The sequence below is a fragment of the Vicugna pacos genome, chromosome 1 (assembly GCF_048564905.1).
Source record: "Vicugna pacos chromosome 1, VicPac4, whole genome shotgun sequence".
NCBI classification, from domain to species: domain Eukaryota; kingdom Metazoa; phylum Chordata; class Mammalia; order Artiodactyla; family Camelidae; genus Vicugna; species Vicugna pacos.
In genome coordinates, this window is record NC_132987.1 from 63,692,380 (window position 1) to 63,707,041 (window position 14,662).

The 14,662-nt window shown below is 42.4% G+C and overlaps 1 protein-coding gene across 1 annotated transcript in view; it reads left to right on the top strand.

Moving 5' to 3' along the window:
- The first annotated feature begins 398 nt into the window (after nucleotides 1-398).
- Nucleotides 399-14,662, top strand: part of SLC12A8 (solute carrier family 12 member 8) — a 120,194-nt gene continuing 105,930 nt past the window's right edge. Inside the window, exons 1-2 of the mRNA XM_006200894.4 lie at nucleotides 399-664; nucleotides 1,146-1,241. Of these exons, the coding sequence (XP_006200956.1) occupies nucleotides 1,200-1,241 (42 nt within the window). The 5' untranslated portion in view covers nucleotides 399-664; nucleotides 1,146-1,199. The remainder of the gene's footprint in view (nucleotides 665-1,145; nucleotides 1,242-14,662) is intronic.

A 14,662-nucleotide genomic window follows, 5' to 3' on the forward strand; every position in this document is an offset into this window, starting at 1 on the left:
GGGCACCTCGGCTGGGTGCGTTGAACGAGTTGTCGAGGGCGGCGGCGGCAGTGGCTGGTCGAGTCTGAGAGCTTGCGGGACCTCCCCCTAACCTCCCCCACCCCCCAGCCCCTGCCCAGTCGCTCCCCACCCGGGTCGAGATTGCGGTTCCCTTATTCTGGGAGCCCTACTGGGCGGCTGGGAGTGTGCGGGCACCGTCCTCGGGGAAGGGAAGTCTCCGCGGCCCCCTCCTTCTCCACCTGGACCCGAGACTCGTGGCCCGGGTGCCCGAGCCAGGGCGGGACGCCTCGTCAGCGGGACAGCCGGGCCCCGCGCGGCGAACACCTGGTCAGCCACGTGGCGGTGGGGCGGGGACTGGGCGGGCCCCGCGCTAGGTGCTGGCGTGCCGGGAACTGGTGCGGGCGGACGCCGAGCGGCTGGGGGGTGGGGAGTGCGCGCGGTGGTCTAGGGGCGGCTGCTCTCCTGTCGGGAGCTCTGTCCTGTAGTCCGGGGGGCGCTTGGGTCACCTTGGGCCCCCTGCTCAGGTAGGCCCCCTCGTCCTCACCTGGCACGTCTGCATACGGCCAAGCAGACACCCGCCTCCGCCTGGCCCAGGATTCCTGAGAGCTTGGTATTGGCGGCGCCTAGGCTGGAGGGGGCGTGCGCTGCGCTGTCTGGGGTTCGCGTAAGTCGGGGTACCGCAGGGATGCACGTCCCAGCTCTGACCCAGACTCCAGGGGTTGGGGCTCTGGCTCCGGAGCGGGTCTCGGTAAATCTCGGGGTCCTTTCACCACGTGCAACCAGTTCTAGTGAGCTGATGGTGCTCTTGCCCTGGACCACTGGGTTCACAAGGAAGGAGAGGAGTGTAAAACTGTGTCCTCCAGGGCTGGGCCATTGGCTCTGACCTTCATATTGAAGGAGCTCAGGGAAGAAAGAGAACTGGGGGCAGCTGTGGCTTTAAAAGGACAGCAAAATTTGAGTAGAGGGAGGCTCTGAAGGATGAGTGGGCTCTGTTGGGGTACCAAAGAGGGAAGGGGATGTTTCCAGATGAGGCAGAACAAGGTCCCGTCCTTAGCCAGGGCCTTGTCCGATTTAGGGGAAGGATGGGCAATAAGGATAGAGGGAAGGAGGAGTCAGCCTGACCAAGGATGGTGTTTACCTTCCAGAGGGGTCTCCCCACCCAGACCACCAGGACCCCCATTTCTACCAGAACGGCCCAGATGTCTCAAGTGCAGGAACTCTTCCTCGAGGCAGCCCAGCAGGTAGGCCTGGGTGGTGTGGGGGTCTGTGAGTATAGGGTCACCAGACAGGAAGCTGAATGGAAACATTACAGTGCACTTTAAAAGTAATGGTCTCAGAAGTTTATTTTGGTATTCCAGCTTAATTGAGAAAATATTGCAGTCAACTCTTAACCATCTGTGTGCAAAAACGTCTTTGGTATTTGTAGTGGATTTTGAATCCTGGACACTCCTCCCCCCAGCCATGGAGGGTTTCCATGAACAGAGGACTCAGATAATATCAACTCTTTTTAATATTGAATCAAACCAGTGTAAGAAGGTAAATTTATTTCTGAAAAACTCATGTATGCTGAAGCTAAATAGATTTCTGGATTCCCTGATGTCTGCAGGTTTTCGTTTTTCTTTTTCTTTATCCTCTCCCTGTTGATGATTAGTTATAGTAAATATTCAGTGTAGGTATGGAACTTAAGTGGCTGTCCCTAGAAACAGAGAGTTAAACCCTTAAAAGCAAACAAACCATACTTGGATGTTTATCAGGAAGCTACTTGCACCCAGGGTCTTGGCTGTATAATGATCACTCAGCCTTGAAGTTTTCACTGTCCCTTGCATTTTTCTCATCTTTGTAGAGAGTGGCAGGAGGGTCTCCTGGCATTATAACAGGGGGAATGAATCCCCCAAGAGGGGAGAGAATCAACTCATGGCCTTACACAATAGCAAGAGAGCAGGGTTCCAAACCTGGAGGTTTTGAGCCAAAGGACAGAGGCTGGTGAGGCAGATGGGGTTCAAGGTTGGGGTGGGAGAATCCAAACTGGCTAGTTACTGCCTCTTCATGTGCACAGGTACACATGAAAAATACAGCAGGATGGCTGGCAGGTGGCCAGTGCTCAGCAAAAGGTATCGCTGTCGCTCCCCTTCACCCTGGCAGGCCCAGAGCTGTATCCTGCATCCTGTCCTGAGCTCCTTACACCCAGCCCTGGAAGTATTCAAGCTGCTTTAGGAATGGGTGCCCAGAGACTTGGAATAGCTCCTCAAAGATATTTCAGAACTCTTAGCCACAGCTGTTCGCTCCTAGGCGAAACATGTTTTTAGTGTGATCGAGGAAGCTTGGAAAGACCTTGATGTGTCAGAAGTCTTCCACTTTATTTAGCTTAACCAGTCTCTCTACATACTTGCCATGCATTTTCTTTGGATGCATACCTGAGTGTTTGTGCCCGTAACATACACTTGTGGACTACTTGCTTAAGAATGGGTGCGTGTTAAGCAAGAAACAAGATGACAAGGATGCCCTTGTCTCCAGCGATTCCAAAAAGAGAGACAAGACAATTCTTGGTTCAACTCTGTGAGAGGGATCCATTAAGGCTCAGCTGGGATCCTCTCTCCTCTTTTTAAAACCTTCAGTGGCTCCCTATGTCCACCCAGAGTTCAAACTCCTTAGCTTGGGTCCAGCACAGTCTGACCCAGGCTGAGTTTTGAGCCTGGTCCCCTGCATCTTCCTCTTTGTGCCCCACCTTCCGGCCAAAGGTCAGCATTCCCCAGGCTCTGTGCTCATATCTTTCCCCTTTTGCTGGTCTTTGCTGAACTTCTCGCTCAGCTGCTTTGTCATTGGCACCTGAGGCAGGGCCTGGCATTTAAGCGGACAGTAAATGCTACTTGACTAACCAAATGAACAAGAAGCAGATGACCACAGTGCAAGTTAAATTGCCCTGAGTGCCGTAAGAGAGAGTTGATTTTTTAAATGGTGGATGTAAATGCCTCTATATTACCTCCCTATCCCTCTCCCTCTCCCTCAATCTCCGAACACTGAGGGATTAGACAGTGTCAAGGCCTTTGGTGTTCATTATCTAGCATCTTTGAAATCCATCCCTTTTTTCTCTGTCTCCCTTGCACTGTCTTGTCCAAGGTGTCATTTCTTGATTGGATTATTCATATGTTCCTAACTGCTTTCTACTAAAGTGATCAGTTTTTTTTTTAATTGAGTTATAGTCAGTTTACAGTGTTGTGTCAATTTCCAGTGTAGAGGACAATTTTTCAGTTATACGTGAACTTACATATATTCATTGTCACATTCTTTTTCACTGTGAGCTACCACAAGATCTTGTATATATTTCCCTGTGCTATACATGCCTGTCAGTATCTACAAATTTTGAACTCCCAGTCTGTCCCTTCCCACCCCCCACCCCCTTGGCAACCACAAGTTTGTATTCTATGTCTATGAGTCTGTTTCTGTTTTGTATTTATGTTCTTTTGTCTTTTTCTTTCTTTCTTTCTTTTTTTTTTTAGATTCCACATATGAGCAATCTCATATGGTATTTTTCTTTCTCTTTCTGGCTTACTTCACTTAGAATGACATTCTCCAGGGACATCCATGTGGCTGTAAACGGCATTATGTTGTCATTTTTTATGGATGAATATTATTCCATTGTATAAATATACCACTTCTTCTTTATCCAGTCATCTATCGATGGACATATAGGCTGTTTCCATGCCTTTGCTATTGTAAATAGTGCTTCTATGAACATTAAGGTGCAGGTGTCTTTTTCAAGTAGGGTTCCTTCTGGGTATATGCCCAGGAGCGAGATTCCTGGGTCATAAGGTAAGTCTATTCATAGTCTTTTGAGGAGTCTGCATACTGTTTTCCACAGTGACTGCACCAAACTGCATTTCCACCAGCAGTGTAGAAGGGTTCCCTTTTCTCCACAGTCTCCCTAGCATTTGTCGTTTGTGGACTTTTGAATGATGGCCATTCTGACTGGTGTGAGGTGATACCTCATCGTAGTTTTGATTTGCATTTCTCTGATAATTAGTGATATTGAGCATTTTTTCATGTGCCTATTGATCATTTTTATTTATTCCTTGGAGAATTGCTTGTTTAGTTCTTTTGCCCATTTTTGGATTGGGTTGTTTTTTTTTTCTTATTAAGTCGTATGAGCTGCTTATATATTCTGGAGACCAAGCCTTTTTCAGTTTCATCTTCTACAAAAATTTTCTCCCATTCCGTAGGTTTTCTTCTTGTTTTACTTCTGGTTTCCTTTGCTGTGCAGAAGCTTGTAAGTTTCATTAGGTCCCATTTGTTTATTCTTGCTTTTATTCCTATTGCTTGGATAGACTGCCCTAGGAGTACATTTTTGAGATGTATGTGAGATAATGTTTTGCCTATGTTTCCTTCTAGGAGGTTTATTGCATCTTGTCTTATGTTTAAATCTTTGATCCATTTTGAGTTTATTTTTGTGTATGATGTAAGGGAGTGTTCTAGCTTCACTGATTTCATGCTGCTGTCCAGTTTTCCCAACACCATTTACTGAGGAGACTGTCTTTATTCCATTGCGTGTTCTTGCCTCTTTTGTCAAAGATTAGTTGACCAGAAGTTTGTGGGTTCATTTCTGGGCTCTCTGTTCTGTTCTATTGGTCCCTTTGTCTGTTATTGTACCAATACCATGCTGTCTTGATGACTGGGTCTCTGTAGTATTGTCTGAAGTCTGGGAGGGTTATTCCTCCAGCCTCTTTCTTTTTCTTCAGTAATGCTTTGGCAATTCTGGGTATTTTGTGATCCCATATAAATTTTATTATGATTTGTTTTAGTTCTATGAAATATGTCCTGGGTAATTTGATAGGGATTGTGTTAACTATGTAGAGTGCCTTGGGCAGTATGACCATTTTAACAATATTGATTCTTACAATCCAGGAGCATGGGATATCTTTCCATTTTTTTGTCTTCTTTATTTCCTTCATCAATGGTTTATAGTTCTCTCTGAATAAGCCTTTCACCTCCTTGGTTAGATTTATTCCTAGGTATTTTATTACTTTGGGTGTTATTTTAAAGGGGATTGTTTCTTTACTTTCTTTTCCTGTTGATTCATTGTTAATATAAAGAAATGCAACTTTTTTTTTGTACGTTAATCTTGTAACCTGCTATCTTGCTGAATTCTTCGATTATTTCTAGTAGTTTTTGTGTGGACCTTTTAGGGTTTTCTATATATAGTATCATGTCATCTGCATATAGTGACAATTTTACCTCTTCTTTTCCAGTTTGGATCCCTTTTATTTCTCTCTCTTGCTTGATTGCTGTGGCTAGGACTTCCAAGACTATTTTGAATAGGAGTGGTGATAGTGGGCATCCTTGTCTTGTCCCAGATTTTAGTGGGAAGCTTTTGAGTTTTTCACCATTGAGTACTATGCTGGCTGTAGGTTTGTCATATATAGCTTTTATTATGTTGAGATATGTTCCCTCTATACCCACTTTGGTGAGAATTTTTGTCATAAATGGGTGTTGAATTTTATCAAATGCTTTTTCTGCATCAATTGAGATGATCATGTGGTTTTTGTCCTTTCTCTTGTTGATGTGATGTATTACATTGATTGATTTCTGTATGTTGAACCACCCTTGTGTCCCTGGGATGAACCTCACTTGATCATGATGAACAGTCTTTTTTATGTGCTGTTGGATTCTATTTGCTAATATTTTGGTAAGGATTTTTTCATCTATGTTCATCAGTGATATTGGTCTGTAATTCTCTTTTTTGGTAGTGTCTTTGCCTGGCTTTGGTCTCAGGGTGATGGTGGCATCATAGAATGAGTTTGGGAGTATTCCCTCCTTTTCAATCTTCCGGAAAAGTTTGAAAAGGACTGGTATGAGTTCTTCTTTGTATGTTTGGTAGAATTCCCCGGTGAAGCCATCCAGTCCTGCACTTTTATTTGTAAGTAGGTTTTTTTTTTAATTGCTAATTCGATTTCATTTCTAGTGATCGATTTGTTCAAGTGGTCAGTTTCTTCTTGATTCAGTCTTGGTGGACTGTATGTTTCCAGAAACTTACCCATCTCCTCTTGGTTATCCATTTTGCTTCCATATAGTTTTTCATAATATTCTCATATGAGATTCTATATTTCTATGTTATTTGTTGTAATTTCTCCATTTTCCTTTCTTATTTTGTTTATTTGTGCTCTCTCTTTTCTTCTTTGTGAGTTTGGCCAGCAGTTTGTTGATTTTATTTACTCTTTCAAAAAACGAGCTTTTGATTTGACTTATTTTTCTATTTTTTAAATCTCTATTTTATTTATTTCCTCCCTGATTTTTATTATTTCCTTCCTTCTGCTAAGAGTGATCTGTTTTTAAAGCGTAAATCTGTGCATTTGACTCCTTTGCTTATAGCTTTTCAATGGTTTCTTACTGCCTTCAGAATTCAGTTCAAACTTACCTTGGCATCCACAGCCTCCATGATCTGACTGGCTTTCCCCGCTCCCACATCTCTGTCACTGCATTTACTGAGTGGCCTTGAAGTGAGCTGTTTCTTTCCTGTCTTCCTTAGGCCTGTGAACGGCTCAAGTTCAGGGGCATGTCTTATCATTTCTGTGTTCTCAGTACCTGCCATTAGTGCTCAGCATATGGAAGATGCTCAATCAATGCTTGTTCTGCTAAACTGAGCTCACCTGGCTAGGGACTGAGGGAGCTGCTATGTGCATTAGGACTTTACCATCAGTGGTAAAGTCGGGAAGCACATCCCAGGCTGAGAGGGTAAGAAAATGATAATAACTAACAACTGGTGGGCATTTCTTATGTGCTGAACATTTAACATGCATTGTCCTAATCTTCATAACATTCTGAAGTAGATTTGATTATTTTGGTTGACAGGTGAAAAACGGAGGCACTTTGAACCAAGGCATAGTTGTTGCCTTTAATCCTTTCTGCTCTATGCCTCTGGCCTGAGCAAAGCCTGTGTGGGACCAGGTTGCAGCCTGGATGGCTGACATGATTGAAGTGGCTGGTCCTCCAGAAGTTTCCCATAAACCTTTTTCTCCCTTCACTCCAGTTTTGGGAGTCAGGACTTCTGCTAAGAGCTTTGGAGTCTGAAGAACACTGTCCAGGAAGGCAGTGCCCAGCGGGAAGACAGGCTGGGTGTTACCCTAAACCCTTCAGTTCAGATCTGTTCTTCTCTTGGCTACTGTGATTGGAAAGTGGCTCTCAGGAGATCTGGCAGGAGGAGGGATGCTTGTGAGTTAGGTGGAATGGTGAATGAATGGATGCTTGGTTTGGCTTTACTGTCTCAGGACCCAGTGGGGTAGCTGTGTGTGTGTTGGTCAGTAATAAGGGGGCCAGCTGAGAAGAGGCTGTAGATCTGAGGGTTAATGGTGCTGCCAGGGTTCAGGTAGTGGCTCTGTCCCTTTGTGACTTGGGGCAAGTTACTTAACCTGGCTAAGCCTTTGTATCCTCACCTGTAAAGGGGATACAGTAATAGAACCCACCCTAGAGAATTACGAAGGTTGACAGAGATGATTCATGTAAACATTCAGTACAGTGCTTGTTCATAGTAAGCATTCTGTACATGTTGGCTAATAATAAAGCTAAGGTGCGGAGTATGTATTTGGTCCATGAGGTAGGGATATGAATGATCAGAGGATTCAGTTGGCAAATAGATGCATGACTCAGCACAGCAAAGGCAGTTAGATGACCTAAGGCAGGTGTCCCAAATCCAGAATGATTCCATTGGTCAAATCCAGAGTGTGGACATTCTGTGGGGTGGGCAGTTCACTGAGGAAGATGGGGTGCTTTCTAGGCCTAGATGGGTCTGGAGTGGTTTGGGAGTGTGTGTGTGTGTGTGTGTGTGCGCGTGCGCGTGTCTGCATGTGCATGTGCTTGTGCATGTATTTGAGGACCTACTGAACTTGTGGAGGTGTGAGTCTTGTTTGATGAGCCTCTGTTCCCAGGCGCATCATTGATGTGAGGTGTAGTTTGGTGGTGGACTTGACCCTGGGAATCTGGGTTCCAAATTCTGACTGTGCCACTAGACGGGCTGAGCCCTTGGGCAAGTTACTCAAGGGCTTGTGGTCTGTTTCCACAACTGCTAGATGGAGTGAATGTACCTGATTTTCAGGGTTCTTATGCCATATGCAGAAGGATCTGGCCCAGTGCCTGTCACATGGTGAGCACTAAATACAGGGCATGTTCGGTGATTGGATGAAGCGCATTTCACATTGAAACCCAGTCGAGGAGGCTATTTGTGAAACATGGAGCTAGGAAGCTAAGGAGCAGCTGGTGCCAGAGGGAGGCTAACAGCCTTCGAGTCCATGCTTGGGTCCACCAATCACGGGATAGAGAGGACTCTAACAGACACAGTGTGTCAGGAAGAGGAAGTGGCAGGAGAAAACGAGTTTCGGAGACAGGGAGAGATGGCAAGTGTGTGAGGCTGAAGTCCAGCGGGGTCCAGCGCTCTCAGCAAGGGGCATATGCAGCTCAGCTTACCCGCTGTTTACCAGGTGCTCTTCTTGTCAGGATCTCCAGCTAGTGCTGGAGATACTAAAACAGAAATCTCTTAATTTCTGTGGAATAAGGGATAGCTGCGACTAACCTGATGAGCAGCCCTCCTTCTCCGAGAGTTGGATGCTCTCCAGAGAAACTTAAAGGGAAGCTGTGTCATGCCCTGGCCTGAGAACGGGTCACCAACAGCCACAGGTTAGCTCGTGCAAGGAACTTATATTCCTTCTTCTTCATCCAGCTGGAGGCTTGAGCTCCAGCAGGAGTGGGTCTGTGAGGACTCTTTCCTAGGAAGTCTGGGGGCTAAAGTCTGGCTGGCCTGAGCTAATCACTGAGAAAAATCCCCGCTGCAGAGCCAGGGAAGAGGTGCCCACCGGAGCCGCAGCATCCGGCCCACATGTGAGCCCCGGTGTGAGCCGCCTCTGATCCTGCACCACGACCCAGCACTGCCAGACTTCCTGCCCTCTTTCCCTTCTCTGTCCTCTCCTTTGCTCTCTCCCTGTCTCCTCCTCCATTCAGTATCTTACCTAGGTTCGCTTGGCATGGTAAGGATAAGAAAGAGAGTCTGGTCGAGTTGTGGGGCACTGGTGAACATGTGGTAGCACCAGCAAGAGAGACAGAAGGAAGCAAACGTGTTAAGAGACAGAGGGATCCTTAAAGATCTGGCCCTGTCCTCATGCTTAGCTTGTCAAAATAAACAAGCCCAGAGAGTTAGAATGACTTGCCCAAAGACAGATGCAAATGGTGTTTCCCAGCCAGGCAGGAACGAACCCATGAGCCCATGAGCCCATGACCCCATAATATAGCTCTAGGTTGATCTTAATGCATCCAATCTTTTGGTTATAATATGATTTTCAGCACTGGGGCGAGGCTTCATTGTGAAAGCTTTGCTTTTATTTTCTGTGTCCTCATTCGCCAGTGTACAATTACGAACCAACTTGTTTTTTTGCTATGCATTTTTTTCAGGACTGTTTTAGCATCTTTTAAAAGGCAATATGCACAGTGAGCCTTGGCAGCCCCACTCTAGATAACAGCATATTGCTTTGTTAGAATATAGAGAAATGAATGCACCTGAGGAGAAAAGGAAAGAGAACCTAGGACAAGACCATCTTGTTCGCCCCTCTTAAGGATAAGGAAACTGGCGTCCAGAGGGGTGGGGTGGAAGAGACGGGCTCATATCTGGAGTTCCTGGAGCCATGTCTCCTATTTCCCTCCCAGTTTCTGTAGAGCAGGAAGCTTGTACAACTCTTAGGGCTTCTCTTTGGTAAAAAGGATACAAATTACAAATACAAAATTAGATGTAATCTTTGGGAGGGGCTCAATGCAAGTGAAAGGTGTTCAGGCTTAAGAATTAGCTTCACTGTGAAACACCAGTGGTACCTGGAGAGAACCACCTTCTGGAGGTGGCAGAAAAAAAGAGATTACGGTCCTGGAACCTGGGAGCCTTAGGGTACATTTCATCCATGGCCAGGTGTAGAAAAAATGCAGCTCTTGCCATTGTTTAATAGTTTGGGGTTTGCAAGGAGAATCCTAGATGGCTATGCTAATGACTCTGAAGTACTATTCTTGTAATTTGAGTAAGGAGCCACTCTGGTCTGGCCTGATGGAACAACCTGGCTTCCTATAGGGGTGGATAACTGAGTTTTAGTTTGTTTTTTTCATTCATTTTGTACTTTCTGTGACCAAAATATATCTCTTCAGGATAATAGTTTAAACACCAGATAGATCTATATTCATAAAACAATATCAAACAATTGTAGGAAGATTTAAAGAAATATGCATACCTGAGTATACTTCAGTATTTTTTTTTGCTCTTTAATTGTGATCAAATATAATGTAATCTGATTAAAAAAATTTTTTTCTTTCCTTCTGAGTTAAATACTGTAATCAAAAGACTGTGGTACATCAGAAATTGGCACAACATTGTAAACTGACTATACTTCAATAAAAAATACATATATACAAAAAAAAAACCCAAGGCTGGCGGTGGAGGTAGTGAGGGTGGTGTGCTTCAGAACAGCTTGGCATGAGCGGTCTTCAGAGTCAGTACCAGTTCTGGCTTGGGTCCCTATCCAGTAGGACATTGTTGTCATTACTGCGCCTCAGGAGGAAAGTACCTTTCATTTGGTTTTGTTTTGGTGTGTGAGTGTTTTCTTCGTTACATGAACGGTTATAAAGGAAGAGAAAATATCGTGGAGTTAAAAACCACTGATCTGTGTAAAAAATTCTGTGACATTCTTTTTCCAATCTGCAGATAGCTTGTAAGTCACACCCACAGTCCCTGTGGGCAGTTGCAGGACTCAGGTGCTTACTGATGAACTTGAGCCATGGTGGTCTTGCGGCCCTCACTTCACCAAAACTAGGTATGTCTGATCCAGGTGATAAATTTGCTCTATTGCAAATCCCAGTGTTTGCAAAACTTAAAAAAGAAAGCTGTAACTCATTTTTAGTAACTTTCCTTTTTTATATTAGGCAATTATCAGCAAAGAACAACACATAGCAAAAGCAAATTCTAATTAAAAAAACACACAAATTTTATGGACATTAATTTTACCAAAGGCTTCTTCACTATTTTTAAGTGGACTGTATATCCAATACATTTTAAAACATGTGATTCAAATCACAGGCATCGTTTGGTGAATTCATCCACTGCATAAAATGAAGTTGAGTTATAAATAAAGGACTAACTCGAGGTCAGCATTTTATTTTTCAAATATTTCTAATTATGTGATAAATTTTTCTTTAAACAAAAAAATAAGTTAGTATTTTTATCAGAGAATTACTACATGCATGCAGTGAAAAAAATTTTTTTAAACAGTAGAAAATGATATAAAATTAAAAGCCTTCTTCCTCTCTTCCTTTGCCTCCATTCCCCAGCGACAGTTGCTAATGGTTTCTGGTTTTCATTTTCCCAAGTGATTATCAGTGTAACTTTAAATAATTTATTTATACCTCTATTTCTTGACTAAGTTCTCAATTTATTATCAGTTTACTTATTGCTTCCTGATATGAAGAAAGAGGGCATTGGCAGATTTACTGTTTCTTCCATTTCTCATTTCATTTCTAATTTCTTGTTAGTTGGGTTATTTTTGCATTGTCAAGGTTTATAAAATTTATTTTTCTGTAATTGTAATGAACATTTCCGTATTTATTATAGTTGGTTAATAAAAATTTTGAATCTATAAATAGCATTTACAGGAGTAAGATGCATATATGTGTGTTTAACTGAGGCTCATTGAGAAGAAAATACAATTATAAGTTATTAAAACTTTGTGGCTTCAAGTTTCCTTTAATTCTTTCGGTTCATACACAGCTACTGTTGTTTCTTATATTCCATGTCACTTTTTGGGGGGGGTACAATTCTCTTATCTTTTGAGTTGCAAGAATTTTTTTCATATATGGATTACTCTTCCCTTTTCTAACTATAGAAGTAGGGGAGGCCAGATTGTTTTCATATACTTCAGAAACAACATTTTACAACAGATTGGATGCAGAAGTAGATATGAGAATCCAGCTGTCTTCTATCAGGCCAGACATTAAAATGATTTGCAAATTGTATAACAAGGCTCTCTTTTCACTAAACGTTTTTGTTTGGGAAAGTAGTTATTTTTCATGCACACATGTTACTTATTTTAACAGATAATGGGCTTATTATTATGTTTGATTAATAAATATTTTTAAATATTTCCCTTTAAATTTCCTAGTATGGTAAGTATTGATAGTTACAACACACATAAACAGAAGTTCTTTGGGGTCCTCAATAATTTTTAAGGATGTAAATGGGTCTGGAGTTCAAAAAGTTTGAGAATGGCTGCTCTAGGCATTAAATATACATTAAAAATTTTCACAGTTGATTTAGAGTTAATATTGTACCACTTTAATGTAAAATGTAGGAACCTGGCAATCATGTAGGCCCATTTACTGGCTCTGCCCTCCAGTCTTTTATGCTATAAGCGTCATGTGTCTTACTTCCATCTCCATAAAGCCTCCAGGATAAGGTTATGCCCAGTGAGTGCCCTGGCCCATGTCCGCTCCTAGCATTGGCTCACTCTGAACTTGGAACTTCTCAGGAGTCTTATAAGACTTCTCTGCTCTTGGCTGCCCTGGGCTGGTCTGTCACTTGCTTTTTTTTTTGCCCCTTCAAGTCCATCTGCAGGAATGTCTCCAAATGTCTGATCTTCTGGTAGCACTTGTTTTTTTCCTCTTCTAGTTAAAGTTATAGTTTCATACTTAAAAAATTACATCTTTTCTGTCCTTTTCATGGCCATTTGGAAGATAGGAAAATGAATATTCTGTCTGCTACCTTAAAACAGGTGTCTAATGTCACTTTCTAAAGCACATTTTATTCATTCACTCATTCGTTCAACTAACACATTTAGTAAGTACCTGTTCCATATTGGGCACTAGGGGTACGAGAGTGAGTGAGCTATTTTAAAAATATGTCTGGGCTATTTTTTTAATTGCTTTTATTGCAGTCATTACGTATTTATTTTTAAACTTTTGAAATTTTGATAACATTTCACACTTAGAGAAAGTTGCAGTAGTACAAAGAACCCTCATATACTTGACTCAGATTTACCAGCTAACATTTTCTCCTTCTGCTTCATTATCTGTGCATGTGCTCTCTCCCTTTCTATTCCAGAGATTTAATACATGTTATATTCTGTATACAGTTTCCCAAACCATTTGAAAGTAATTTGTAGACATCACGTCCCCTTACCCATAAATACTTCAGTGTCTGCTTCCTAAGAACAGGACTTTTATCTAGCCACAGCATATTTTTCAAGAGCGAGACATGGAACATTGATGAATCCTATTATCTCATCCAGGTTCACATTCCACATTTGCCAGTTATCCCGCTACTATTCTATAGCTTTCTCCCCCAGCCCAGGGTCCAGTCCAGCATCAATACAGTGCATTCAGTTGTCACACCTCTTTAGTCTCATTTAATCTGGAACAGTTCCTTAGCCTTTCTTTGTCTTTCGTGACCTTGTCATTTTTTGCAGAACACGGGCCAGTTATTTTGTAGAATGTTCCTCAGTTTGGAACATGATGCCTCATGATTAGGTTTGGGTTTTGCACTTTTGGCAGGAGCCCATAGGATGATAATTGTGTTTTTTCCCAGGCATTGTATCAGGAAGTACAGTTTTTTCACTCGCCCCATTATTGGTAATGTTAACTTTGGTTACTTACTTAAGGTGGTGCCCACTAGATTGGTCCACTCTAAAGTTAACTGATTTTCCCTTTGTAATTAATAAATAATTTGAGGGGGGTATTTTGAGACTAGGGAAATATCCTGTTCCTCACCTTTTACCCACTAGCTTTAGCGTCCATTGATGATTCTTGGCAGAATCAGTTATTGCTGTGATGACTGCAAAACGGTGATTTTCTAACACCATTACTTCTTCTACGTATATTAGTTGGTCTTCTACTCTGAAGAAGGATTTCCCCTCTTTCTGCTTATTTTAATTTATTCGTTTACTTGTATCTGTATGGGCTCAGATTCTTATTTTTTCCGTGAGTATTCTAATGCTATTATTATTGATTTTGATGCTCAAACTGTTCTAGAGTGGGCCTCTTCAAGCTGGCTCCTATGTCCTCATGACACACCCTCATCATTTGTAGGGGCACAGACTTACTTTTTGGCACATTCTAGGCTTATTTTGTGCTTTCTCTGTCCCAGCCCTGAATCAGCCATTTCTCCAAAGAGCTCTGGCTCCTTAGAGTGAGAAATGGTATTTAGAGACCAAGATTTGGGTGCTAGGTATGTTCATTACTACCAGGGTGTCTTGGCTTATAGACACTGTAAGAGGACAGAGAGAAGGAATATGTATATTTATATTTATCTAGCTCTATAACTTTATATATTAAATTCAAACTAATACCTCTAATTCAAATTTATCACTCCAGGGTTAGAAGAAAGAATTCTATTCTTTCTTTTTTCCTTAGTTGTAACTCCCTTTTCCAACAGTGAGAAGCTTGACTCCCAATCAATATATTTATTTACTCAGTCCTACAGTTCACGGAAAGTAGATTCAGAAGTGGTAACTCCTACACCTGCAAAGCAAACTTTCTATCTAGAATATTTATTAGTTTGTAGTTTTTTATCTTTAGACTGAGAGCACATAGTCAAAGTACTATGTTCAAAAGTTACTCAGCTCACTTTTTTTCCACCTTCATTGTGATTATGTTATTCATT